Here is a 26,816-nt window from a genome sequence, read left to right on the forward strand (position 1 = left end):
GCGTTAGGTGAGGCAATAAACCCAAAGTTTCTCTGAAATTCCCAGAGGGGTCAGGAAAAAGACAAGTGGCAGAATGAAGTAGAAAATTATCCCATAATCACATACAAGCAAAACAATTGCTTAAATAAATCCCTTTCAACCCTAAAAATCAAAGTTCAGCAGACTATTTAAATTAAAACATGACTAGTCAGCTTCAAAACAAGATACTTTTGTATCTGTAGAGATATACCTAAAGAATGTTTGACTGCTCTCCAAATATTCAGGTGTCTTGCTTATTAAAATACTCACCCCTGAAGTGGCTGTATAGATAAACAGCTTTTCTCATTGGTACGACGAACAAATCGTATACAGGTTTCTCTCTGCAAACCCTCAAAAGCTTCCTGGAGTATCTTCACGTCTTCTTCAGCTGGAAGTGTAAGGGAAAAATGTATGTTTCAGTTAACAATGGTGCAGGATACACTACACAATCTGTACACTACACAACCTATACCTGAATACAAGTCTAAAAGACTAAGAGGGGGAGGAGACCCAAAAATTCAGAGACTTTATAAGAGCAACATTTAAAAGATGCTAGAATAGCATGTTGTGCATTAGCATACATTTTCTGAATGATACAAAGCCAAACTCAAATGCATTTAGTGACCGTAATCCTTAATTTGCCAGAAGAAATATAGGAGCAGGCCAAATAGCAAAAATATACACATTCCACAATTCTAAACAGTAAAGAGAAGACTACCTGCCAAGAAAAAAGACCCCTCACTGGGAACAGATGTATTGGAAATTGGCATGGCGTATTACAAAGTATGCCAAGGGGTAGATTACATTCAGATAAAACTAGTATAGTCCGAACTAGTACAGTTTTCCACCATTTGGTTTACATGTGCTATGAAAAGCTTCAAGGCTGCTGAGCTATTTGTATGAACTGTTACACCATGTAGTGTAGGAAAATCATTTTAATACCTTAAAGTTTGTACTTTAAACTAGTTTGTACATTCTCACATTAAAGACATGGTTAATTTCAATCCATTAAGCTTTTACACTTCTAATCATTCCTTTCTTGAATCAAGCTGATTGACCAAGACTTAGAACTTCAGGCTTTGAAGATCAAAATAAAAAAATACAAGCACTACTCCACATGCAGCCCCATATAAACTAGAAAAAAAACTCCAAGACAAAAAACACAAGTACTCTGAACTTTCCTGTCACATACAGGACAAGTAGGTTAATACTGCACTTTGCACTAGTCAGCATTGCCCAAAACCAGCCTGCATTTACAGCTATGTACTTACAGCAATACTCAGATGTTTTCATTTATCCTTTAATAAATTTTTAGTTTTTTTTATCACTATTGACAGACATATCATACATTTATATAAATGAAAAACCAGGTTGACAACTAGTTGTAAGCATTATACATCACAAACCATATTGACAATTTGTTTCGAACATCTGCCCAATCATTGGCAGTCTAACATTACATTGCTCATTCAAACCCTGCCTTTTTAAACCTCATTCCTCCCCTGTATGTATTCTTCCCACAATTCACATTTTTTTTCTTTGGGATTTGCTCCTACCCTTTGCTAAATATCCCAATTCCAGTTATCTGTCACTGTATTCGCTACTTCTAGTACAGCTGATTAAGACAGATTTCATTTTCTCGTAATTGCTTTTTTGACAGGCACCATAATTAGACTCAGCAAGAGCCCTACTATGTCTAGGCAAGTCAGATTCTGTATCATAGCTCAAAACTCTCCCTAGCTACACCAATTTGCTCGCCTGACATTTCAGAGACTAGTCTGCCAACTCATTACACTCCCAAAAATGTTCCAATTAACCTTCTTCCCCATCACACCTCATTTGCTCTGAGTAAATTCTGTGGAGTCTACATGGGGTATAAAAATACCTAGGTAAACATTTTCAAGCAAAAATCCTAAATTTTCTAGATTTGGTTGCATACTTGGGAAATGTACATATAGCCCTCATTCTTTGTGAACTGCTCATCAAATCTCTTCCCAATCCCTTCTAACCAATTGATTCTTAGTTATCATGCAACATTTTATATGCTGTAATAATTTAATGCCCGCTTCTGTTCTTCTAAAAACTCTACCAGTGCTGGTCTTTCATTTAGGATCCCCCTATTTCTCTGCCTATACTCTGATATCAATCCTGGATAGGGAAGGCAATCTAACCTGCAGTCCAGATAAGCTCTTGGAGTCTTCCCATTTTATTACCTTTCCCCCTCTAGTTATTTTCCCCCCAAACCTTGGTTCCTTTACCAGTATTCACCAAAACCTTCCAGCCCCTTACAGCCCTTTCTTTCCTATTTGTCTGTATCCCTAATTGCAGTCATCCCTACTGGAAGAATCTCTTCATTCCCGTGGTGGCTTAGTTCTTAGAATTTTGCTATTTTATGAATATAATATTCTGTATGATTATTGCTATTCTTAAAGATCTGCATCCAAAATCCAGTTTGTGCCCCCCCCGTTTCATCACCTTTCCACTTTGAATTATAGTTTTCTGCTTGTGCTATGTATAGGAGCCTGTGTAGCTCTGAAATACCCATTCAAAATTGGGTAAGCCCAATCTGCCTTGTTCTATTGAAGAACCCATTTTAGCCTACTTTACTCTTGTGGTCTTCCCCTTGCCGACAAAATCCTTCAGCTCCAATTGCCATCTGCAATTTCCCCTGTGCCTGACCTGTGTACAAGGCTAAAGGGACTAAACATTTTTGCCGCTTTTGTCTTTTCCACAACAGAACTTCCAATTTCAGTTTATATTATTTTTAATCCATACACCAGAATCATTTTTAATCCATACTTCTGAATAATTTCGTCAGGTCTCCATAAAATATGGATATTGAACAAGTGTGTGTGGGTACATAATTTACAGGTATTACCTTTGTTTCAGCTTCATTGATTTTGTATCCCAAAATATTTGAAATGGTCTCAATGTTACAGTAAAATGTCCTTTTCTGGTTTTAATCAGATACATCTGCAAATAAAGAAAAGCTGGCTCTAGCATACCAAATTATATCCTTGAAAGTTCCTTAATTTTCTTTACCAATGGTTCTAAATACAAGGCAAATAAAGGGGGGGGGAGGACACCCCTTCCTGGTTCCTCTGCTTTAATTTTCACCTCCCATCCCTCATATATCCCCTTACTCAACCTTATAATTTTAAATCAGTAAATGCAAATGCTTCCATTTCCCTACTCAAAGTCCAGGCTTACTCTGCATCAAGACCCACCAACAAGGGTATTTTCTTACATTCTGCTTCCCTCTGGACCACTATTCTGTTAATGTCAAATGTTTGCCTCCCCTCCACAAAACCACTTTCTTCCAGGATGGTGGCCCGTCAATTTTAATACGGTTAAGAAACAATCCAGTTTATTTCCTTCCAAGCTTCCCACAGGACTATATTGGATTGGTTATACATTTTTTCATCTCCTCCTATTCTGTTGGTGATTGAGCCTCATCTACCTCAAACCTTGGCATATCCAATTCTTCTATAAACATTATCTGTACCTTTTCTTCATTTCCATATTTCTCTGCTTTATAGACTTTCTGAAATATTTCTAGTATCTCTACAGAAACCATCTTCCTTGTTATAGGCTCCCTAAGCTTGGCAACACCCCTTTCTACTTTGAGCTGTGTTAACTATGAAATAAAATTATATAAAAAAATTGCTCAACAGCAGTCTTTCTAAACTCGTGTATATTAGACAGGTAAACCCATTATTCTGTTTAGTATTCTGTAGTAGCTCCTCTTCCAGTTCTGTGAGATTCCCCCCTATTCTGCAACACTAACATTTGTCAATACATGTTAAATTCTGGTTACTTTTTAACCATCTCATTTCCACCCTATTTTAAACTTCTCATTTTCTGTCATTCTTCCATAGCAATAGTTTAAGAAAATTACCATCTTCTCCAATAGCTCCTGAATACTTTCCATTACCCATTCCTTAAAGTCCTCTTTCAATAGGATGGCAAGAAAGCACTAGTCCCATTTTTATTTCATTACCCTGTGTTATTTTAATTGGTGCAAGCTCTGAAATAGTTATTGGGTGCGCATCAAAACTTTGTTAAATGCGTATGTTTCTGTGAAATAAAAATTGTCTAGTCTAGCCCAGTTTTTGTATCTTGGGGAGTAATATGTAAAATTCACTCCCAACGCCTAGTACTGAATTCTCATCTATGACAAATTTTCATAAATCTCTTCAAATATCTACCCTCCATTACATTTTCACTTCTGGGCCGCTCAGACATCTTCACTGCTGCAAATCAAATTCCATTTCCCACCTATTAAGTAATATTCCTTACTGAAAGCTGATTTCTAAGAATTTTAAGCCCCATTACAGCGGTTTTAGGTCAAATGCAAATACATGCCAGTGTAATCCTCTTCCCTTGCTAGTAGCCCCTTCATACTACAATCTACCATTATCTTTGTTGCCCATCACTATTGCAATTAATACAAGTACTCTTCCTTTGTACCAGTTATTCTAATAATTATACTGAAAACCTCAAATTCACATGTTCAGTTTTTTCCAAGTGGCTCCTGTAGCATAGCCATTTGCACTCTACATTTTGATACATTTTTTATGTATTCAGACCATTGACATCTAAAGTACTTACAGAAAGCATAATGTTAAATTACCCACTTATGTGCAACAGCTTTTTTTTTTTTTAATTGTCTAGTTCCACCTTTTGCATTACATGCAGTTTGGCAGGTTGATCTTTTATGCAGTTGTGTATCAGTTTGAGCTTGTCGCATCTTAAAGCTTGTTTTATTGAAAACCCTCAACCCCCCCCCCCAATACCCCTAAAACCTATTAACTAAATACTAACACAACTGTGTACAGCTTTAAATATTGATGTTTTACCCTCCTAATAGGAACAAGTCGCCCAAACTGACAGCCATTCATAAACTTGGGTTAACCTAAAAAGATTATCCATGTTGTCAAGACACATGGTACAGCATGTGCTTCTACTAAGGGCAGTCTGGTTTTGTCTCATCTTTATAGCTCTCCCAGATAAGAAAACACTAATGCTTTCAGAAAACATTAAGTAATTTCTTTCAGATTGCCTCTATGGAGACAAGAGCCAGATACGTTGCTACCAAAAGTATACATTTGCTAGAAGGCTCAATATTCTATATTATTTCATTTACTTGCTTTCTCTTAAAACATGTTACTAGATGAAGCCAAGAGTCTTAATCCAGTCATTACCCTATGCAAGAATGAGAATAGAGATTATGCTCTTTTGACCAGAATTTTAAACATTGCAGTGCCTACATTTAAGACTGAATAGGGAAGGAGAGAAGGGAATCACAGGAGCACCCGTTTACTTTAGCACCCCCATTACTTAAGAGAACTTTATAGCATGCAAAGAAAATAATGCCCTATAAACATACAACTTATTTGTTTTACTTTAATTTTCTCCTTTACCTCTCCCCAAATATTTTTCTGAACATTAAAGCACATGCGCTACTTAAACTTGTAGGGAATTCTAATGACATTTAACAGTCAAAAGTCCAATATTTCCAGATTTTCTTGTTCTGTCATGTTTGCAAATTAAGATTACAAAGCAGTTGTATTTCTGAATTTCCCCAGTTACTGGTTTTATTCCAGTTAATCTCCATCTCCCAAATCTGGTCTCAGTTTCATTTCCAATGTACTCTTGATTCTAATCCACTCGTGCTTTTTTCCTTTCAAGCATTTTCCCTTTTAAAGATTGGGAAAAGGTTTCACTGGCAGTATCAGTGGTATTATGAGAAGCAGAATCTCCCTTGGTTTCACAGCTCACTTTGGACAAACTTTTGCATTCCCTCCTTAGCATGTACAGCACCTGTCCCACCAGGAATATATTTTGATTGTTTGGTATAGCAGTTTGAATCTCACCTGCTTAGACATTCCCAGAATAGTGGAACAAAATTTACTCCACTTCTGCCTTGTGTACAGCAAGTAATCACTCCCCATCTCTTACTTTGCCCTCCTGCCAGTTTGTCAGAATCTACTCCTTTTGCTGGTAGGATTGCATCTCTACTATTAAAAGGTATAGGTTGCTCTCTCATAGCCAGGTTTGAACACACACAATGTGCCCTTTTCAATTTAAATCCTCCTGTAGAATACCAGACAAGCTGCTTATTTGTACTTTCATAAAATTAACAGTGTTCCTTCCAGCTCCTCTGGTGCAGCAGGAAATCACAGGTTTTCGCCATGTGCTGTCCTCCAATTCTATTTTTTGAAAGCTTTATTGAGCAGTCTTATTCAGCCAGCCTTTTCTTAAACATGATTTTTGCAGTTTTACCACCTCATCTGAATGTTTTAAAGCTTCTTCCATTTTTCCAGCCTTTGTTACTCAAGTGTTTTGGTTAATTTTAACCAGGTCTGAACAGTTGTGTGCTTTCCTTTAGATTACTGGATGTCTGGAGCTTTCACTGCTTTTAGCTGAACTGCTACAGTACTCTTCCAGCCGGTTTTCCTCAGCTTTTGTAGATTTTCTTTCAGGTCCTCTGAGCCTTTCTCTTCTGGCATCCAGACAGTGCACGTACTAGCCAGTTACTGAAATTTACCCAGAAATGCAAGTTCACTGGCTCTCAATTTGTATTTTCACATTGGGAGAGCTAGAATTAAGCTGTTCGTCAATGTGCAGCCATCTTGGAGATTTATTTAGCCTTTGTTGACTGGGTTAGTCCCACTAGGCTAGCAGCCTGTTTTGAGGGAAGAACCAAAATAGTACATTACTATGTATCACTACTACAGTAGCCTAAGCAATATGGGTATCTAGCCAAGGGACAAGATCTCAAAGCATTGGGAAATCTTCCACAGATCCAAACATTTGATCAGCTAAACTCAAGCTGACTAACAGAACTAGGTACCAAGCCCTTCACAGCTTCCTGCCACAAAAGGGTGCTCCTCTGCAGAATTTTGGACAGTCTGCTAACACTGCTCAACTGCTGGGCAGTTAAGTTCCCTCTGGGGGAAACGAACTGTACAAAAAAAGGGTCATAAAAAGTAAAGCTGGGAAAATATTTTTTAATGACTATCCTGTGACTTGTGAATCAACAATTTTATCACAAGTTAAAAAAACTTATTTGAAACTACAGCTTAGAAGTTTTTAACTTGTGGGTGGCTACGTGAGTGTAAAGTGTTTATAAATGGGAAAAATGTTATTTTTACTATTTACCTACCAGGCTTACATGGGGATTGGACATATTTTTCAGCTTAATCACAGAACAGCCTCTGGAAGTTCCTTGGTTCTTTTAGAGCCACAAAGAAAAAAGTTGCTATACAGCTTTTGCCACAACAGCAGGATGCTAAAGTGCCTCAGCTAAAGATGGGGCACTGCTGTGGTAGAAACTGGTTCATTGGACCAGTCTTCCCCCTGGCTCTTGCTGCTGTCCCTAAAGCCACTATGGACCAGGTGTCTACCAAACATGGGCACTCTGCCACAGAGTGCAAGGGAGAGCCACTTCAGCTCTGAGAGAAGTGGCAGAAAATATCACTCAACCTAACCAGAAAGTGGTGTTCATTCCGGTGGAGAAATTTCCTGGCAAGCGTGGGTCATTTTTTTTTGGAAGAATCAGACATGGGTCTTTTGTTTCCATTACTCTGGACAAAAGCAATTAGGATTAATTCAGGGTTTGATTCAGGTTATGGGCCCTTCCTGTATGGCTGTTGCTGGTAAGAAAATATTTTTTTTGGAGTGAACCTGTGGAGAAGTTGTTTCATCCCCACAGATAATCAGATTCAGAGGAAAGGGACTTTGTCCAAATCCTTTGAAGGATTCTCCCCCCTCAGATTTCCAGAATGAACAGTTATTTCAGTGAAGTAGAGATTTCAGTCGCTCAGGAAGTATGATTTGTTACAAATGGAATTTCCAGAACCCACTCCTTTTCTTTCTGCTCTGGAAGGTGTGTGCAAGATTTTGTAACTGGTCAGCCAGCTGCTGTCGGCAAGAAAGCAGAGTTCAAGCTCAAGTTTTCATGCACATAAAGATCAGACCCAACAGCTATTGCATTAGTGATTCCAATTTGTTAAAACATGTGGTTAATACTAATCCCTTTCCTTCCGATAAGGATATGAAAGCTTCTGAACAATATGGGGGAATGTGTGTATTCAACAGGTTTTAGAATTTTCAGCTAAGCTTGTTGCGTTTGCCTGCCTCTTTATGAGGAGGTGTGACCTCCATCTCTTCAGAGGAGAAATATCCTGTGTGTGGCTTGGTTGCTTCTGTGGCTCAAATGACTTCATACCTCTCAACTGTCCAGATTTTTGCAAAATGCCCAGATTTTTGCTGTGTATTTTTGGTCTGTCCCTTATAAAATTTGTGATTTTCTGACAAATCACCGATATAATCTGAGGACTGAAGTCACTAAATGATAAACATTTGAGTTTCAGGCTTCATATCCTTCAAAAAATACATGCCAAGACAAATCCTGTTATTCTAGCAACTAACAACTAAGTTTTAAGAGCAATATTTAAAACCTGTCCCCATTTTTGTGCTTTTGTCCAGATTGTTGAGCCAAGAGGTTGAGAGATATGATGGCTACCCATAGTTTTGGGGTGTGCATACAATTCAGGCGACACCACTTCCAAGGCTACTGCCAGTGGAACTGTTATGCGATTTTTCTGGCTTTGTTCTTAAAGCCTCCCAGTTTACGTTTAAAGTAAAATATTGAAACCTCCTTTGATAGTTTTAAGCTTTCTGCTGCAGAGGCCCTCAAGTGAGACATGATGGGTATCCCGATTCACAGGATTTCAGTTTTTCAGCCTTCCTTCAAGTTGGCCAACAAATTTAATGTTACCCTACTAGAAGGCAAAATGATACCCACCCAGCAAGCTGTTGGCAAGCAAAATGTTTAAAAAGCTCTGACAGGAAGTTTCCAAAAACAGAATTAGGGCAGTCTAATAAGTTTGTATTACTATTTAGAAGACTTCTCCCCCTCCCAACCCCCAAATTCATAAAAGTTACTTTGACTTTAGTCTTCCTCAGTCACCAGACTTCACTATTTTCCCTTCTGTCAGAGCATTGTTGCTCAGGCTCTACTGCTTTTTACCTAAAGTGGTATCAGTTTACTTTGAGCCAAACTGTGTATTTCTAGAGCTCCAAAAATTAGCAAAAAAGGATCCTCCTATCTCGACAGGGCTAAAACCTGTCTGTTCAGCTACTAAGGTAAGAAAGGCAGCCCATGTCAAAGCAGATGCTCCAAATGTTTCTCTTTCCCTTTTATTATGCCAATGCAATAAGGTAATTCCAGACAAGTTTAAGGCTTTTCATTCAGAAACAAGTCTTTGAAGCAACATCTTTGTAATAAACTCACTTTTACTAAACCCATTTCTACGAGAATAGGAAACTTTTCATGCAGAAATTGATCAGCATGTAAATATACTTATAGTAATGCTTTTTACACACCCTTCCTGTCATTAACATTTCATTGCACCACTTTGCAAACTGTAAAACTGAAAACCTTTATTCCTCATTTTGTTATGTCATGCATACTATGTGGGCAAAACTAACAGACCCTTTAAAAACAGAATTTTAGAACAGACATTAACAAAAAAGAAACCAATACTTTAGCAACCCATGTTAAACAGATTTTTCACACTTTCAAGTTTTTAGTTCTGCAGGTTATTGATGATACTAGAGGAGGCGATTTAGAATATCGAACAGAGGCTGCTGAGCAAATGTGGATTCTCCTGCTAAATGCAGAGAAACCTCCAGGTTTGAATATGTCTTCATTAAAACCTTTTTTAAAAGCACAGATACACACTATTTTCATCTTTCACACGAGATGATTTTTATATTTTAACATTTTTATAAGCACACATTTTATACATTTACTATTTTGATAAATTAGTATATTAGTGCTTTAAATGTGTTTCAGGTATTTCCATGTGGTTTTAGGTATGTACATGTATTAATTTTCTGTGCGTCATTAGATCACCAGAGCAGTAATGCTGCTATATATACACAAATGTTCTCATCTGTTTAAATTGTCTGATGAAGGGGCCTGTGAGTCGTGAAAGCGCCAACTTTATCTATTTTGTTACATATTAAAGTTTAACAAAAAATGATCAGCGAGAGCAAAACAATGAAGGGGTAAAGAAATAGCATGTAGCATATGCTATCCAATGGCGTATGAAACCAATAATCCAACGATGTCACTAAACGACCAGCCAAATGTAGCAATATAAACGACAAATATGATAAAAATATGAATAAATTTATTAAGTGCACATCAGGTTAGCGCTTTCGCCATTAGCTTCATCAGACCTGAGTAAAATTAAAACAGATAGTTTAAATACCCACCTAGGCAGGAAATTCAAACCATTAGAGACAGTAATTCTAAGAATAAAAACAAACACTTGTCTCAAAATACATCACAAAAAAATAAAAGAATAAATCACAAAAAATCCTGAAACAATATAATATCATCAGGATCTACAACATCTTCTAATTTATCAAATAAAAATGCATAAATATAAATATAATATATAGTATACAACTATCACTACATGGAATAACACATTGTTCCTATACTAAAGGAAAAAGGGAGGAATGTGTATAATACCCTGTATGCAGAGATTATATATATATATATATATATATATATATATATATATATATATATATATATATATATATATATATATATATATATATATATATAGTATCAATAAAAATGTACAAATATTAAAACTATACTAGAACCTTTTTTAAAAATGAGGAAATTGAAAATTTAGAGAATTCATATTTCACTCCCATTCTTATTTCACCCCCATTTTATCTCATATTTAATAACGTTAGTATGGGTTTATTTTATAGTATAGTTTTAATAGATTTGTACATCACCCACTTGTACTACAATACTACAACCCTTGGTTCTACAGCGTCAAGCACGTTTCCCTTCCTTTCCAGGGATGACAGTAAATTCCTTTAACCTCTTCAGTCTTGTCACATCACTACTTCTATAGACTCCTTGCAGTTTATTCAGTCATTAGCTCTTGACAATAGCATGACCGTCAAAACTACAGCTACTTGCTGCATGCCAAGTAAAGACTTTCCTAGAGGTTATGCTTGCATTGTAGCTTTCCTTCCAGCATTTTTCACATGGCTTGACTGATTATCTCTCTTATTACTGCATTCTATGCCTCTCTCCAATTTCAGAGGAGACCTGGATTAACCCTCATTACGTAAGATCACAAGGCTATGAAACTGTAAATAGTCATACCTTCTTTGTAAAACACTTGATGACCTTAACGAGATGCAGGATGGTTGGATAAACTATTCAGAAATGTGTCCCTTAGTTTCATACTACCTGTTCCAAACATTGCAGAGATTTTATGCAGTGAAAAGCATAGACAACCCTTGTACTTTAACTGTACTCTGCTATGCCTACCAACATGACTGAAGTCTGCAGTAACACTAAACCAAAATAATGAGATGAGCTTTGAAAGCATTTTTGTTGGGGGGGGGGGGGGTGAATGCACATCACCACTGAAGATTAAAGTTCCCATGGGAGTGCTGGTTTCAAGATTGGGAAGAACTGACAAGGGGGTCTACTCCTGAAATAACCAACACATTCACTGGCACCAATTGCATACCAAATTCTGAATGTATTACAAAGGATGAGCACTGGGGAGAAGGCAATAAACAGAAGAGAAACACCTGATGGTTGACTGACCCCTCCAAGCTCTCATCCCCCCCAGTGATGGGTTTACTAATGTGCCTACAATGCAAAGGTAGTAGAAAAATGATCCCATGTCTTACCGATCAACTTGCCAATGGGCAGTCACCTGATAGGGTCACATTTCTAGGGGGTTGGAAGGAGGCCAGTGTGGTACAACTCCACAAAGAGCAAGGGGCTAGAATGGCCCCTGTAAGTTGCAGGATCAAGAAAAATCATGGGCAAGTTAGTCAGAAAAGCTATTTTACTAAATAAATTGCAGAAGTATATAAACATACGTTTATGGAAAAAGGTTCAGAAGTCCACTAAATGGAGTCTACAATTTTTCTGTTCCTCCCCATCCCACACTTCAGTTTCACTGGGGTCATCAATTATGAATCTTATTTATAGCCTGAAGAAACTGTAAAGTGGAATCCAAGATCAAGCACAGGAAGCTGCATCAAACTTCCACTAGGCTAAAATCCCTAGACAAGGCAGTGAGGCTGGAGGAAAAACTTCAAATACACTGGGTAACAAGAGACCATTTTATATTGGAAGCAGAAGGGGCTGGAAGTAGAACTTTGAAAATGTAGAACGCATTAAATGGGTGCTTCACTTCTGTAAATAGCTGCAGAGCAGCAAAAGGTAGCCAAGTTTACAATTAGATACAATTATGGTGTGGTCAAGTAGAAAAAGGAAGTGTAAGCAATAACTAGATGAGCTACCTACCAGGATGTTAAAGAACTGTTAGAAATAATTAAGGAAAGCTATTGGTTTTTGCCAGTCTTTAGTTAAAACATAGAACTGAAATGCCACTGAAATGCCACAGATTTGGTCAGTCACTAGATGTTTTGGATGTCAGCACTGGCTAGGTCACCCTAACTATGGTTAGTCAGAGGGGAGCATTTTGTTCACGTTTGTAAAGTCTGTGCAGCCTAATATATGTAGCTTTTTAAGGTGTGCATGTGCATATTATATAAAATCATGTGGGCATTTCCCATGTAAAGTACATTTTACAACTTTTAGCGTCATTCTCAAGCTGATGTTTAAGAGTGTTGACTAAAAGTCACATTAGTGAAGGACTCCTAAATGCAGAGACTGGCAATTGTGGCTCCTTTGCTACTATAATGATCTTGGAAGACATCTGGTAATCAAATGCATAACAAGTGCAATTTTTAGATGAGGAGAAATTGGAAAAAGGTTCCAAGTGATTGTCTGAATGTTATTTCAGTGCCAACCACTTCCCAAAACATAGGCTGATAGTCCAGCTTAATTCACTAATTGATTCACCACAGAAAGGTAACAGCAAATTCCCTTGGATATATTTGCCGAATTTAGGCCTCCAAGTACTGTATTGAGGCTAAAAAACATTGGAGGAACCCAAAAAGTTTGAATGGACTGGAATTAGATCATCTGGCCAGAAGGTGGGGAGGTTTTGAGGAAATGTTAGCAGTACATCACAGCATTCTGTGCTGGGACAAAATGTGAATCACACATTGGGGTGGAAACCTTTATTCCACAGAATTTAGCTCTTTATCCAATAATGGATGCAATTCTCCACAGACCTGCTGATGTTATCTTGGAGAAATAGGTTGACATTGGCCCAAAACTGAAAAGGGACCAAGCAAAGAAACCAGTTATATTATCTAATGATTAGCTTTAAACAGAAATAAAGCCTACATTTAAAGATTATATTTTTAGTAATACTGAATCAAGATCTGCTGTGCAAAGTAGTATCCACATCACAGGCTTTCTAAATTAAATTAGAATGTTTAGAAGTACAGGGTAATAAGGATTATGATCAGGTCACCAATTGTAATGAGCATATTGAGAGTTAGAGACATGAATGCCAAAAAATTAACCTAGAGTATGAAGATCACAGGGTGAATCTAGGCATCCATGTTGAGAACAGTTCTTTGCAATTTTAGCCAAGTCAAATATTAGGATTTAACATGATGTGCTATTCTAACTTGGACAGTAAAGCAGTGGATTACATCCATACGGATTCCTCATCTAAGTGTACATGCTTCAGACAGCAGGCAGAAACAGGACCTGAAACTGCCTTTTCATGCCCTAATTACTGGTCAGAGAATTAGTGCAGACCAGACCTTAACAATGGGTAGAGTGTTAAGGTTGGTTCTCACATATTGCAGTGCTGAGCCAAAAGAAAAAAAAAAACATGGGGCACTCCATGCACTATACGAAATGAAAGTTTTACTGTTCACTTAAAAGCATCAGTATGTTTTGCCCTTGGATAAGTCACTAAAGCAAGCTTACATTTGGGTAAAATTAAACTATTAAATTACGAAAAAAGGAAAGTACACTGCACTACTAAGGTTTAGCAAATCATTAAAAAGGGTAGCCATAGACTTAAACCTACATAAAGGGATAGTACAAAGTTTTAATTATGAAATGCTTATTTTGCAGGATCAGGTTACATATTTTAGCAATATATGAACCTTCAGTTTTTAAATTGCACTGAATCAAATTTTCCGAGGGACAAGAGTACAAAAATTTCAAAAGAAAATGCCTTTCTCCATATTTAAAATCAGTCACTCCAATATTACATAAACACATCAATTCCTGCCTTTTCCAACTGCTCTGCCTCCTAAATAATTCTACATTTTCTACAAACTCCATATTTGCACTCTCTCCTCCAGTTCTTTTATCTCCTGTACAAATTTGTTAGTTTACACTTTTTTTTAGTAATTACCTTTAGCAGCAGATGCCATTAAGCTTAGTAAGGCCCTAGCTAGACAATTCAGATCCTATAGCTCACTTCAAGACTTCCTTAATTACAAACCATTTGCTCCCAACCACTGAACGTACCCTGCCCCTTCAAAGCAAGTAATCCTAAACTACCTTGTTCTATGGGATGAATCTGCTTACACCTCTCCACTCTGGACCGCTTCCCCTCACAAATTTCTTCATCTCATTTATGGTATACACCTTCTCTGGTATCAAAGTTCAGGGATTTTAAGAGATTAAAATCAGTTTCATTGCTTGTACCTTACTATCCATAAAGCTTTCCATGTCAATGTTTGCATTATCTTTTAGTATCTTCCCATATATTCTTAGCAGCTATAAATGCCTCCTTTTTAATCCCTGCACTTTACATCTGGAAATAAACAGTCTGATTCAAGTGTTGACACTGAAATACCCTTTTAGGATTCACAAGTACAAAATATCTGCAAAAGCAGCCAACGTTTTGAATGCTGTACCAGTTATATCGCTGAATTTGTCTCCCCCTTATTTTCTTCACTCACTGCTCTAAATATGAAGCAAAGGGGAAAGACATCCCAGGTGGGTTTCTCTAGTCAATGTTGGAGAGGAACTTCTCCTTGCATGTGGCTCCCAACCTTTTTTATATATGCTCCATAACCCTATTTTGAGCACAGGTTTAGATAAATACGTTTTTAGAAGTAGGTATCATTTGTTAAATAGAATGCCAGTTTGCAGCACCCAAGCAGAACCTTAGATACATTACAGAAAATAGATTTTTGAAATAGTTTTAAACTGGACTACACTGTCTCAGTAGAAACTGGACACGTTAGGGAGCAGGGCAAAAGCTGATTTAATAAGTACAGCTGTCTTGAGTTACCATAACACTAGATGTTTGATCACTGCTGCAGTAGCCTTAGCTGTATAGGGTGTATCCTGCCAATGATTCAACATAGGACACCTTCCATGAACCCAGTTAATCTGCTCAAGCAGAAAGGAGAAAATGATGTGGGCACCAAGGCCTTCAGAGCTTTCATGCACACACAGAGGGAGGAGAGCCCTGAAAAGGGTCACATTAGAAAACTAGCAATTAAAGTCCTCACTCTGGCAACAAAACATACATTAATGGCAGGGAGTTGCTACAACAGCAATGATCATGCAAACATAACTGTACTATGCTCATCCTTTGATCACTGCTGCAGTAGCCTCAAGTATATATCTAGAATAAGATGGTTATACCAACTGGAAGGATAGAGAATATAGTCCAGGAAAATGGTCCTAGCAAAGCCTAGAACAGACCTGAAGTAGTCTAGGTTGTTTTGCTTTGTAAAGTTAAGTAGAGGACCAGGTTGCTCTTCTAAAATACTTCTAGAATCTAACCCTTCCTAAAAAGGCACAAATGAAGCCAAGGCCTTGGTAGAGAGAGGCTTGACCCTGCCTGAAATTGTGTTACTGTAGTGGTTACAAGAAAAGTGGCATGAGAACCATTTTCTGCTTTAACATGTCTTATTTTTATAAGAAATACAGATCCTGAAGGCTTTAGTTCCATCAAATCAGTTGTCTATGGATAACTGAAGTATGAAGACCCTTTCTCCCTTTTTTTGGTTCTGCAAAGATGACACAGATGCTCTACACTGACAAGTGTTTTTTCTTACTTTTATAAGGATTAACTGATCAGAGGTTCAACATACCTCAACTATCAAGATTTTTGCCTCATTTTGGCCCGTTTCTCAAAGTTGTGGTTTTCTGGCAAATCAAGGACTGAAGTAAAAAAATAATGGTAGACATTTCTGTTTCAGAATTCACATCATTCAGAAATTTAACACTAATGCAAAACCTGTTACTAATATTTTAAAAAAGTGTCCCTATTTTGGGGCCTTTCTCCTCCCATTTGTTGCTTTGTCCAGATTACTTGCTTTAAGCCGAGAGGTATGGTTTGAAAGTTTTAGTACTACCAAGGCAAGATGTCTGTGGACATTAATCTATACGAGGACCCTTCCTCAACTCATTTCTAGTCTCTAGAAAGACAAGAATAATAGTTTGACTCAAAACGATACAACTTGAGGAAATCTTGTTAAAATTAAATCTCTCCCCTAGCAAAAGTGACAAAAAAATCATGCGACAGTCTATAAAAACACTTCTTCCTAGCTTTATTTTAAGCTTTGACAGAAAATGTGGAAGTTTTTTTTCTGAAAGGAATGCAACTGACCAGCAGTGGAGAACCATTACATGACTGCCAATACTCAAATGCCCACAGGAGAGCTCTTCAGTGGTAGAAGTTCTAAAATGCTAGTCACCCAAACCACACGGCTTGAGCTACTTAAATGGTTTGGATGTGCAGAAGGTGACCGTAAGCCTTTGAAGCTTGGCTATATTCTTAGCAAGATACAACTGGTATAGCCAAGACTACTGCATCAAATGTTGATCTGAAGAGTATCTTCAGTTAAAAAGTTGACCGTTAAACAATGGAAGAATGTAACAAAGACAATGTGCTTTTTATTTACTCATGGAGGAAAAAAGATAAACCTAAAGAAATCCAAGAATGACAAAGCTCACTGATAACACAGAAGGATCAAATAAAGTCATTGCATCAATATGGAAATTAAATTTCCTTCAGAACAGAAAAACATATTCAAGCTTAAACTTCAACTGAATATTCTATATTACTTAACTGAATATTCTATTTTAATAATGGAGTTAGACATTTTGCCAAGTTTCAAAATACAAGATGCAAAGAGGAGATTACAGGAAGAATGGAAAAGAAAAGCATTGTTTGGTCAGGTATTCAATTCAAGCCAAGAACTCAAATGCCTTGGTGTCTGTTTTAGTAACTGGTTAGCATTAGATTTTTGGATACCACAAACTAGAACACAGGAGTTATTTTAACAGTAAAGGAGACTTCAGCTCCTCACTTAAATACAATTTACTAGAAAGTAAATATGTAGTCAAACTTGGCATTGAAATGCACTCATCTTCAATAGTCAGAACAGCTTATGTGTGGTAATACAGTGAATAAGGGATAATCCAGCACTTTGCTTACAAATATCTGGTTACTACAGAAACATTTATATATAGTTATAACTGATTTGCCCACTCGTTATAACTGATTTGCCCACTCTTCCACAAACATGAAGATTAGAGAAACTACTAAATACCTAGTGTCGCATTTTAACCTTCTACTCTTGTAAGAGAAATGGGAGAGAAGTTTACCCATCTAGTCAGACATTTCTTGCTTAAATACAGAATGTAGAAATGTATAACTGTTTAATACAAACTTATCTTGGACTTGAATTTGAAATTAGAAAGGTTATCAAGCCTCCATATCTACATTAAATAAAAATAAAAGTATACTTCAATCTAATGACAGGAAAATATGACAATCTGGCAAAGAACCACTATATTTGGGAGCTAAAAAAAACCCAAGATAAATTATGATTTTACTTGATTTGTTATATTACAAGTCTACATGTTTTAATTAGCACTCTGTAGGTAATTTGTCAAAAAATAATTCCTAGTAAGTTGTGTAAAACCTTTAGTGCATTTCAACTAGTGCCAAAAATAGACATCTTGTTTGGAGAAAAACAAAGCTAGCTTCTATATACCAAAACTAGAAAAAGTGCTCAACACACACATGCGAAAACAGTTTCATCTTAAAATCTGTATCAAGCTGCAAAATCATCGGTGTAACCAGCTTTTTGAATCTCTCACCTTTACAACAGATTCTGCATTTAGTCATAGCAAGGTTTATTTTTTTTATTTCTGCTTTTGTTACTGCTGTTAATTTTATGGTTATAGAATAGAACAAATGAGCCTTGGGTTAGGCAAATTCTCTCCAGCCTAAAGACTAATCAAATCAAAGCCTTGAAATATTTGCATTTGATCCACAGATCATTTTATGTTCTATTAACTACTACAGCAGCAATAAAGTTTAGGGTTTGCATTCTGGACACATATACCTCTGTACTAAGCACACAAGTTAGACCAGCCAAACACCAAGAGTTCAGGAGAGCACAAAACAGTGTTAAACAAATCCACTTCAAGTTCATGAGAACATCGGCCTGACACCTGCAAGCAAAAGGGCTTGCACCAAAACTGCAAAAGACCAATTTTAGGTAATCATTTTTGATCCTCCACCTGACACTTAACCCTCTGTTCCCCCTTTTCCCTTATATTTGTACAAAGTGTTTTTTTCCAAGTAGAAAGTTTTCTGAACTAATAATGGAAAATACCAAATGGTGCCACCCATAAATTAGCTGAAGTACTTGGACAAGTAATATCAAACTTCTGTGCACTAAAGCAAACATGCCTTTCCCCAACATTTAACCACCATCAGGAAGTACCTAAATAATACACTCAAACAAAATGTGGAGGTGGGCAAGTGACTTGAGCCAAATTATGAGTGGTGCAAAAGTTAGAATGCAAGACCAGAGATGCCCAAGCTCACTATCTAAAGTGTGTGCTTACAAATTAGAGATGAAAACAAGTTTATTTTGTATAGTTTATTGTACAACGGAAGTAGTTACCAACTGATTACTCTTGATAATACACCTACAAAGAAAAGTGTAGCTAAACTTATTTCTGATTGGATACTGTATAAACAGCAATACACAGCTGATGATATAAAAACAGCATGATTTAGGTAGGTAGACGTGAGAGGTTTCCAAACTTACACAGACATCTAGTCAAGTGCCATCTCTTGTATCTTACGTTAAATATACCTGCAAGCTCACTGCATGTCCAGGGTTAGGTCTCATTCTATCATATGTCGTAGACACGGACAACTCTGAAGATAAACTTTGTTGGTGCATTAAAAACTTGACAGAAGGGCTAAACTATGTGCAGCCTTCCCCATTTCAGGTGACCAATTAGGACATGAACTTGTCAGACTACAAAATCTATACCAATTTGAAAACTTCTCATCCAATGCCAACATACTAAAAAATTCCCTCTAAGGGGCTAGCTTCACGTTTGGAATATTTTGAAGTGGGGGAGTAACTTCAGGTTTGCTTTGTACAGTTAGGTTTATCTGCATTACTGTAGCTCTCCATTACCATCTAACTGTCAGATAGGAGAAAGTGACTAGCTTCACAACTCTCAATTCTATTAAAAACACATGCAGTCCCATTCCTTTCCCCACATTGTTTAAAATTCAGAGTTTTATTACATGAAAGGGGAAAACTCAACCCTGCAGATTACTTAAGCCATCATTTCCATACCACCCACACTCGCAGCACTACACACACACACCACACTGCGCGCACACACACACACACTGGCACACACACAGTGCACCACACACACTGCAGCAGCACCACACACACACCACGCGCACCACACACACACCACGCGCACCACACGCACCACACACACACCACACACACACACACACACACACACACACACAGTGTACCACACACACACACACACAGTGTACCACACACACACACACACAGTGTACCACACACACACACACACACAGTGTACCACACACACACACACACACACACACAGTGTACCACACACACACACACACAGTGTACCACACACACAGTGTACCACACACACACACACACAGTGTACCACACACACAGTGTACCACACACACACACAGTGTACCACACACACACACACACAGTGTACCACACACACACACCCAGTGTACCACACACACACACACACCTAGTGTACCACACACACACACACCTAGTGTACCACACACACACACACACCTAGTGTACCACACACACACACACCTAGTGTACCACACACACACACACACACCTAGTGTACCACACACACACACACACACACACCTAGTGTACCACACACACACACACACCTAGTGTACCACACACACACACACACCTAGTGTACCACACACACACTTAGTGTACCACACACACACTTAGTGTACCACACACACACTTAGTGTACCACACACACACACACTTAGTGTACCACACACATTTAAAGCTCAGTCCACATCTTTGCTGCCTGAAATGTTTCCCCTACTCCAAGTCAGGCTCTAGTATACCTGGCTTCTCCACTGCATGCACAGGCTCCAGACTGCTGCTAAATTTGGCAAACTGCCTCAATTCATTTTCTTTACCAACTTTAATCACCTTTGCAGAACAAACTTACAAGATGCATATGCTCCCATTTTTATAGCATCATACCAACCCTTCAAATTTTATGCGCAGAGAGAACAAACTCCATATTATTCATATGCAATCCTCTAGCATTGTGAAACTGGTCAGCATTTGGCTACTTTATACCATATTGCTTTCTCTCCATATTTGTTTCCCTTAGGGGAACACTCCCCCTTCATAGGTTTTCATTGCATTATTCCAATGCCTTTATTTTAACTCTCCCCTCCTTTCCTCATTTGAGGAAGTCTGACACCTTTGCCCATGTTTAGGAAACTCTTGTAATTCTTGCCATCCTATTCCAAGTCCTTTCCAGTTGAGGAATTGTTTTAATGGCTACTCAGCAGTCAATGCTGAATTTTGAATATAGGGCATAAAGACATCTGGAAAAACAAAGTATGCTCTACTTGGAATTCACAAATTTTCTGTGCCCGATTGCAGATTTCTTGTACCCAACAGTCCCAGGACATGTGCATCATTTCTGCCTCATGAGAGCACTTTACCATACTCCCTTCTACCTTCCTTTACCAATCTCATGGTGTTAGAGTCCATTTATGCAGTATTCTCAGGTTTCTCTCCCACTCTGGATACATTGTGCATGTACCTCGCTGTCAGAGTGGTCTTCATCCTACAATTCCTTTTCATCCTTTTTCATGCCTCTCAGTCTTCATCCTTGCCCCTTTAGTACCTTAAGGGGTCATAGATGTGGTCCTTTGTCACCCTAACCCTTTCCATCCTCCCCACAGTGCAATCCCATCTGCTCCCCCTTTCCTATTCCTTTCACCTACTGTCCCCCATTTCTTTTCCAGGACCAAAAATTAGAGTACCAGAAGCACAATGGTGGAACTTGATTCCCTTGCACTGACCCAGTAATAAAGGAGCCTCAAACCTCACCACGAGCACCAGTGAGGGACATAGACATTGGGAAGATGACAAGTACACACAGTACAATTTCCCTTAAGAGCACAGAGATCAGTCAGTCTGGGGCTGATTCTGCCTTTCTCCAGATCCCCTGCAAGACTCCCCACTGGCACAACTATAGGGTTAAGATCTCAGCAGAGTGGTCAAGCCAGAAACCTCCAGCACCCTCTGTCCAACCAGTGCTTAGTGTCCCTACCCAAGTAGCTGACAGATTTATACAAAGAAAACCCTGGGGAAGGCTAGCACATGTTTACTAGCCATGTCCCTTCTGCCCAGACTATAAAGTAGTCATCACTGCCACCAACCACTACTTAGCTACTCTAAGGGCCTTACAAAGTGTGCCCAATCCTACTGTGTAATGTTACTATTATCCAAATGCCAAGTATGACCAAGACTATTGGAGCGATCTATACAGTGTCAAATACATCTGCGAGTGCTCCAAGAGCTTAAATATCTTTAAAACAGTTGCAATTAAAAGGTTTAAATATATTTAAATAAATAAAAACAAGACAATACTCAAACACTAACTACAGAATTCAGAATCACATGAAATGTGTTCAAACACAGGACAGTCTCGTATAAATACAGAAAACATCTAAACTAATGTTAATATATTTCTAACTATCCTAGACTTAGCAAGGCAAATGGTGATTGATATTCTTGCTAGGTCCAAGACAACATACAAAATGCAGAGTCTCTCAGAATTCTTAAATTAAATATCACATTACTGCTAGGTTAGCCTGGATGACATCACTCAAGTCACCTGCCTTCAGTTCCCAGGCTAACTAAAATGTTTAGTTTTAGTGAGAAGTACCTCTCTCAGATGTGCAGCTGCTAGGAAGCAACACTACTTACAAGAAAATAGAAAAACCTCTAGCTCTAGACACGGTTTCACTGAAACAGTGAACAGAATCGTAAAACAATTTCAGCTTATTTTCTTGAAGTTTTGCAAGTTAACTATGTTCTAGCTTCTACCATAAAAACATACATTTGCACAGGTATATAGTTTATATACATTTCCATTCTTTTCCAGTAGGGTACACTGTTGCTACTTTGAAACTCAGTACATAATGTACTGTTCAGACACTTCTGCACCAGTAGTTTACTATCCACATAATAGTTCTTACATTTGTAAGACAAGCGTATGAATCACTAACAAAATGACAACTACCCACAAAATTCCATATAGCTGGGCTGGCAGTGTCAATCCCCCCACCCCCGAAAACTCAAGCTAGTTTTTCAAGTGACCCTTGAGAAACGTTGCTTGAGAGAGTTGAGCCTATCTAGGAATATTCTACCCCATTTCCCATCTTGAGAACCCATTTGCATTGACATTGCTAACCCCACTGCAGTGTTGCACTGGGGTACCATATGCTTGTAACCCTAGGTTCCAGCTTAATAACTAGGCATTTTGCCAGCTGGCTCAATGTAGCCATGTCAAGGGATTGTGGTTTGTAACTACAATGAATTATTTTCCATACAGACAAGTCTGAAGATTGTGCAGTGCCAACACTATGGCTAAGCATTCCTTTTCTACAGCTTCATAGCATTTCTCCCAGAGTTTGAGCCTACAACTGAGATATACCACTGGGCGCTCTTCTTCCTCTGAGGAAACCTGGCTAAGTACAGCCTCCACCCATGGTTTGAAGCATCCACCTACACAAATGCTTTGCTGTAATCTGGATGGGCTAACAGAGGGTCCTCCCAAAGCTCTTTTAAGCCTCTGGAATGCCTGCTCACATGCTGGGGTGCACACTACCTTATCTAGCCTATTTTTCCTCATCAGGTCTGAGGGGAGCAGCTATGGTACTAGAACTTGGGGATGAACTTTCTGTAGTACCCTGCTGTCCATAAGAATGCCCTCACCTTTTTGTTAATAGGGGCAGGCCATGCCTGAATGGCTTCTACTTTAGCAGGTTCTGGCCTGATCTTACCACTCGCCACTCTGTCCCAGCTAGGAGACCTCTACCATACCCACCTGACATTTGCTGGGCTTAAATGGCAAACCCTACCCTCTGTAGTCTGCCCAGCACATTTCCGACATGCTGAAGGTGCTCTTGCCAGGAATGGCTGTAGATAGCAATATCTAGGTAAGCAAGGGCAACATTTCCTGCTAGGATACAGTCTACCAGCCTCTGGAAAGTCAGAGGCATTTTTCATTCCAAATGGCATCTTCATGAACTCCTACAAGCCAAACTGAGTCAAAGGCTGACCTCTCTAACACTGGGAGTCAAGAGCACCCATCAGTAACCCTTGGTAAGGTCAATAGTGTTAAGATAATTAGCCCCACCCAGCTGCTCTAGGGCTTCATCTGTCCTAGGCATGGGGTAAGCATCTTGACTTGACTTATTTCCTATAGTCCACACAGAACCTGGAGCTGGCATCCTTGGGTACCAGCACCACTGGGGAGGCCCAGGGACTGGACTCCTGAATAACCCCTAGCTCCAAATTTTCTGCATCTCCTCCCTCAGTCTCTCAGGCACCCTGTAAGGGGCCTGCTTAATAGGCCTTTGGGGTGCTGTATCCACATGGTGCTGCACCAGGTGGGTGCACCCTGGTTTCCCAGTGAACATGCCCCTAGACTCAACACTGCTTGGATTTCTCAAACATGGGTAGGGACTAACTGCTCGGACATTGCTACCCCCTTCCACTGAGGTGAGGTGTCAATTTGAGCATCACTGAGGAGGTCAGACTCCCCTCAGACTCCTCCTGCAATCCACTGCAAATACTCAGCACAAGGGCCTCCCTATCATGGTAAGGTTTCATCATGTTAACCTGGTACAATTTGTGCTCTTTCCTCCTGCCTAGCAGCTAATGTAGTTATCACAGACCTTCCTTACCATATTGTAGGGTCCCTCCCAGGCTGCCTGCAGCTTATTTTGTCAGACAGGCATGAGAATGGATTACCTGCTGCCCTACAGCATACTCTAGCTCAAACATTCCTGTCACACTAGACCTTTTTCTGCTGTTGGGCTTCTGCCAGGTTCTCCTGTGCCAAGCCCACGAGTTCCCCGAGCCTTGGCCTGAGGTTTAGGACGTATGCAACAGACTCCTTGTGGGATTCACACTCACCCTCCCACACATCTAGAATTAAATCTAGAGGTCCCCTCACCCTATGACTATACAACAAAAAGGTGGAAAAGCCTGTGGATTCCTGGGGCACTTTGTAAGCAAACAGATGGGGCAAATATTTGTTCCACTACCTTTTAAAAACTGGTTTGCAAATGGCATAGCATAGACTACTGTAGAGTTTAGCCTCTTAAGACCATTAGTCTGGGGATGGTAGGGGGTGGTCTTGAAGTACTGTGGGGTGAAGCACTTGAACAGACAAGCCAGCAGGTCTGACATGAAACTGGCACCTCAGTATTTCTTTGGGAAACTGCTAAAAATCTCAAAGCATTTGCCACCTTTTCTGCCTCAATTGAGGACAGAGCCACTGACCCGGGGTATCTGGTAGCATAATCTACTACCGCTAGGATATGCTTTTTCCTTGTGAACATTGGTACTCAGAGGCCCCTCAATATCCATAGCTATCCTCCTCTGAAATGGCTTCTCAAATCACAGGCAAAGGCATCAAAGAAGCTTTCACCTAGTCTCCTGCCTTGCCTACCTTTTGGCACTGCTCACAGGTCCTGCAGTACCCTGTTACACCTCTGGGAAATCAGAGGCCAATAGAAGGTCTGCATAATACGCCTTTGTATGTTTTATGCCCATATAACCTGCAAAAGGAATATCATGGGCTATGGCTAGAAGTTCCAGAGTACAGGCTCTGGCAACCACCAACAGCTGTATTCTTACCCTCTCTCTATACAGAAACAGTTTGTCCCAGTATACAGATTCCCATTTCCCTTGACAAACAGGTGCCTCACTAGCCACCTCCATCAGGCCTTGTAATGTAGGGTCAGAGCAGAGACAGTCTCTCCTCTTAGTAACCCTTTCCAACTCCCCTTCCACAGGAAGTCTGGCATCCTCCTGACAGCAGTGCCTCACTGTCAAGCTTGGGTACTACTACTCACCTCTGGATTTCACTCTGTCCAAGGGAACATCAGTACCAACAAGCAGTTACGTCTCACCTTCAGTCTCACTGCTACAGGGTAGCTCCCTCCCTGAAGTAACCACCTCACCAGTCCTGGCTGCAAGTGTGCAGTCTTGTCCTCTCCCACACTACCAGACCCACATGCTAGTCTCCAAGCCTGCCTGCAACTGCATGCACACATGGTACTGCATTATCAAAAGCATTCCCCATCAGGACATCTGCAGGGATATTCTCAAACTACTTGCTGGCCATCTTTTCTACCCTCCCCATCAAGGTGAACCCTAGCCAAAGGTATTGGCATTGGGTCCCCTCCTAAAGCTCTGTCTTGAGTAGACTGCCCAAGCAAGTAGTGCTCCTCTGCAACCATTGCAGGTTTCACAATGGTTAGGCCAGATAGACACTCAGCCCCAGCCTCTTTCCCATTCACTAAGATAGGCTAAAAGTTTGGCATCCTTGTTGTCTTCAGACAGCCTACTGTTGGCATTTTGGCATTCCCACTTACTTGCTCTCCCACCTTTTGTTCCCCACCTTGCCTCTGTGGACATCTATATGCCACATGGTCCCACTAGTTCCAGTTAAAACCTTTAACCCTTGGTCATTGGTGCGTACCTGGATTAGTGGCTTCCCCTCCTACCAGCAGACTATGTTGGGGTAGTCTGGGCTGCCCATGGGTTCCTTAGACCCATGTGCAGCACTGGATGTCCCTTTCTTGTGCAGTGATGCCCCGCCTGCTAGGTATAGGTCTCCCTTTTTCCCCCAACTCATCTACAGTAGTGCATTGTCTATCAGCTAACCAGAGTCACATGCCCTCAGGCAAAGTACTAAGGGCTTGTTCCCTCACCAAAAGGTCTAGCCCTTCAAAACTGGTGACCTAACATCCACTCACCCAGCTATGAAAATGCTTAGTTCGGCAACATTTACACTTTCGTCTTGCATCTATGCTCTCAAAACCTTTTCCTGTAAGCTTCAGGTGTTAACATTCTAGCAAACACATTTTGACTATTATAATTTAGACAATATGTATCAAGTTTAGAAATTGCAGTTACAGCTTTATCATGGAATAAGGGGGTCAGGCACTGTACACAGAGCCCTTGGTCAACATGCAGTTTACATACCCTTTCAAACATATGAAACTATCAAACATTTTCACCCTCTAAATTGTGGAAGTAATTTAGGTTCAGTTATTCCCTTCCCCAATTACCTCCATGACTCTGGCGAAGAGTCAGCATCTCCTTTTCATGTTGCCTCTGCCGTCTCCTCAGCTTCCAAGCATTGCAGCATCTCATTTTCCTCATCCTTCAGATCTCAGTCTCTCTGCTGCTTCCAT

At 39.5% G+C, this 26,816-nt stretch overlaps 1 protein-coding gene across 1 annotated transcript in view; it reads right to left on the reverse strand.

Moving 5' to 3' along the window:
• Positions 1–284: 284 nt before the first annotated feature.
• Positions 285–26,816, reverse strand: part of LOC122810799 (high choriolytic enzyme 2-like) — a 171,744-nt gene continuing 145,212 nt past the window's right edge. Inside the window, exon 5 of the mRNA XM_044082360.1 lies at positions 285–406. Coding sequence (XP_043938295.1) covers positions 285–406 — 122 coding nt within the window. The remainder of the gene's footprint in view (positions 407–26,816) is intronic.

Source organism: Protopterus annectens, chromosome 9.part0 (genome assembly GCF_019279795.1).
Source record: "Protopterus annectens isolate FY-2018-M chromosome 9.part0, PAN1.0, whole genome shotgun sequence".
Taxonomy (NCBI): Eukaryota; Metazoa; Chordata; order Ceratodontiformes; family Protopteridae; genus Protopterus; species Protopterus annectens.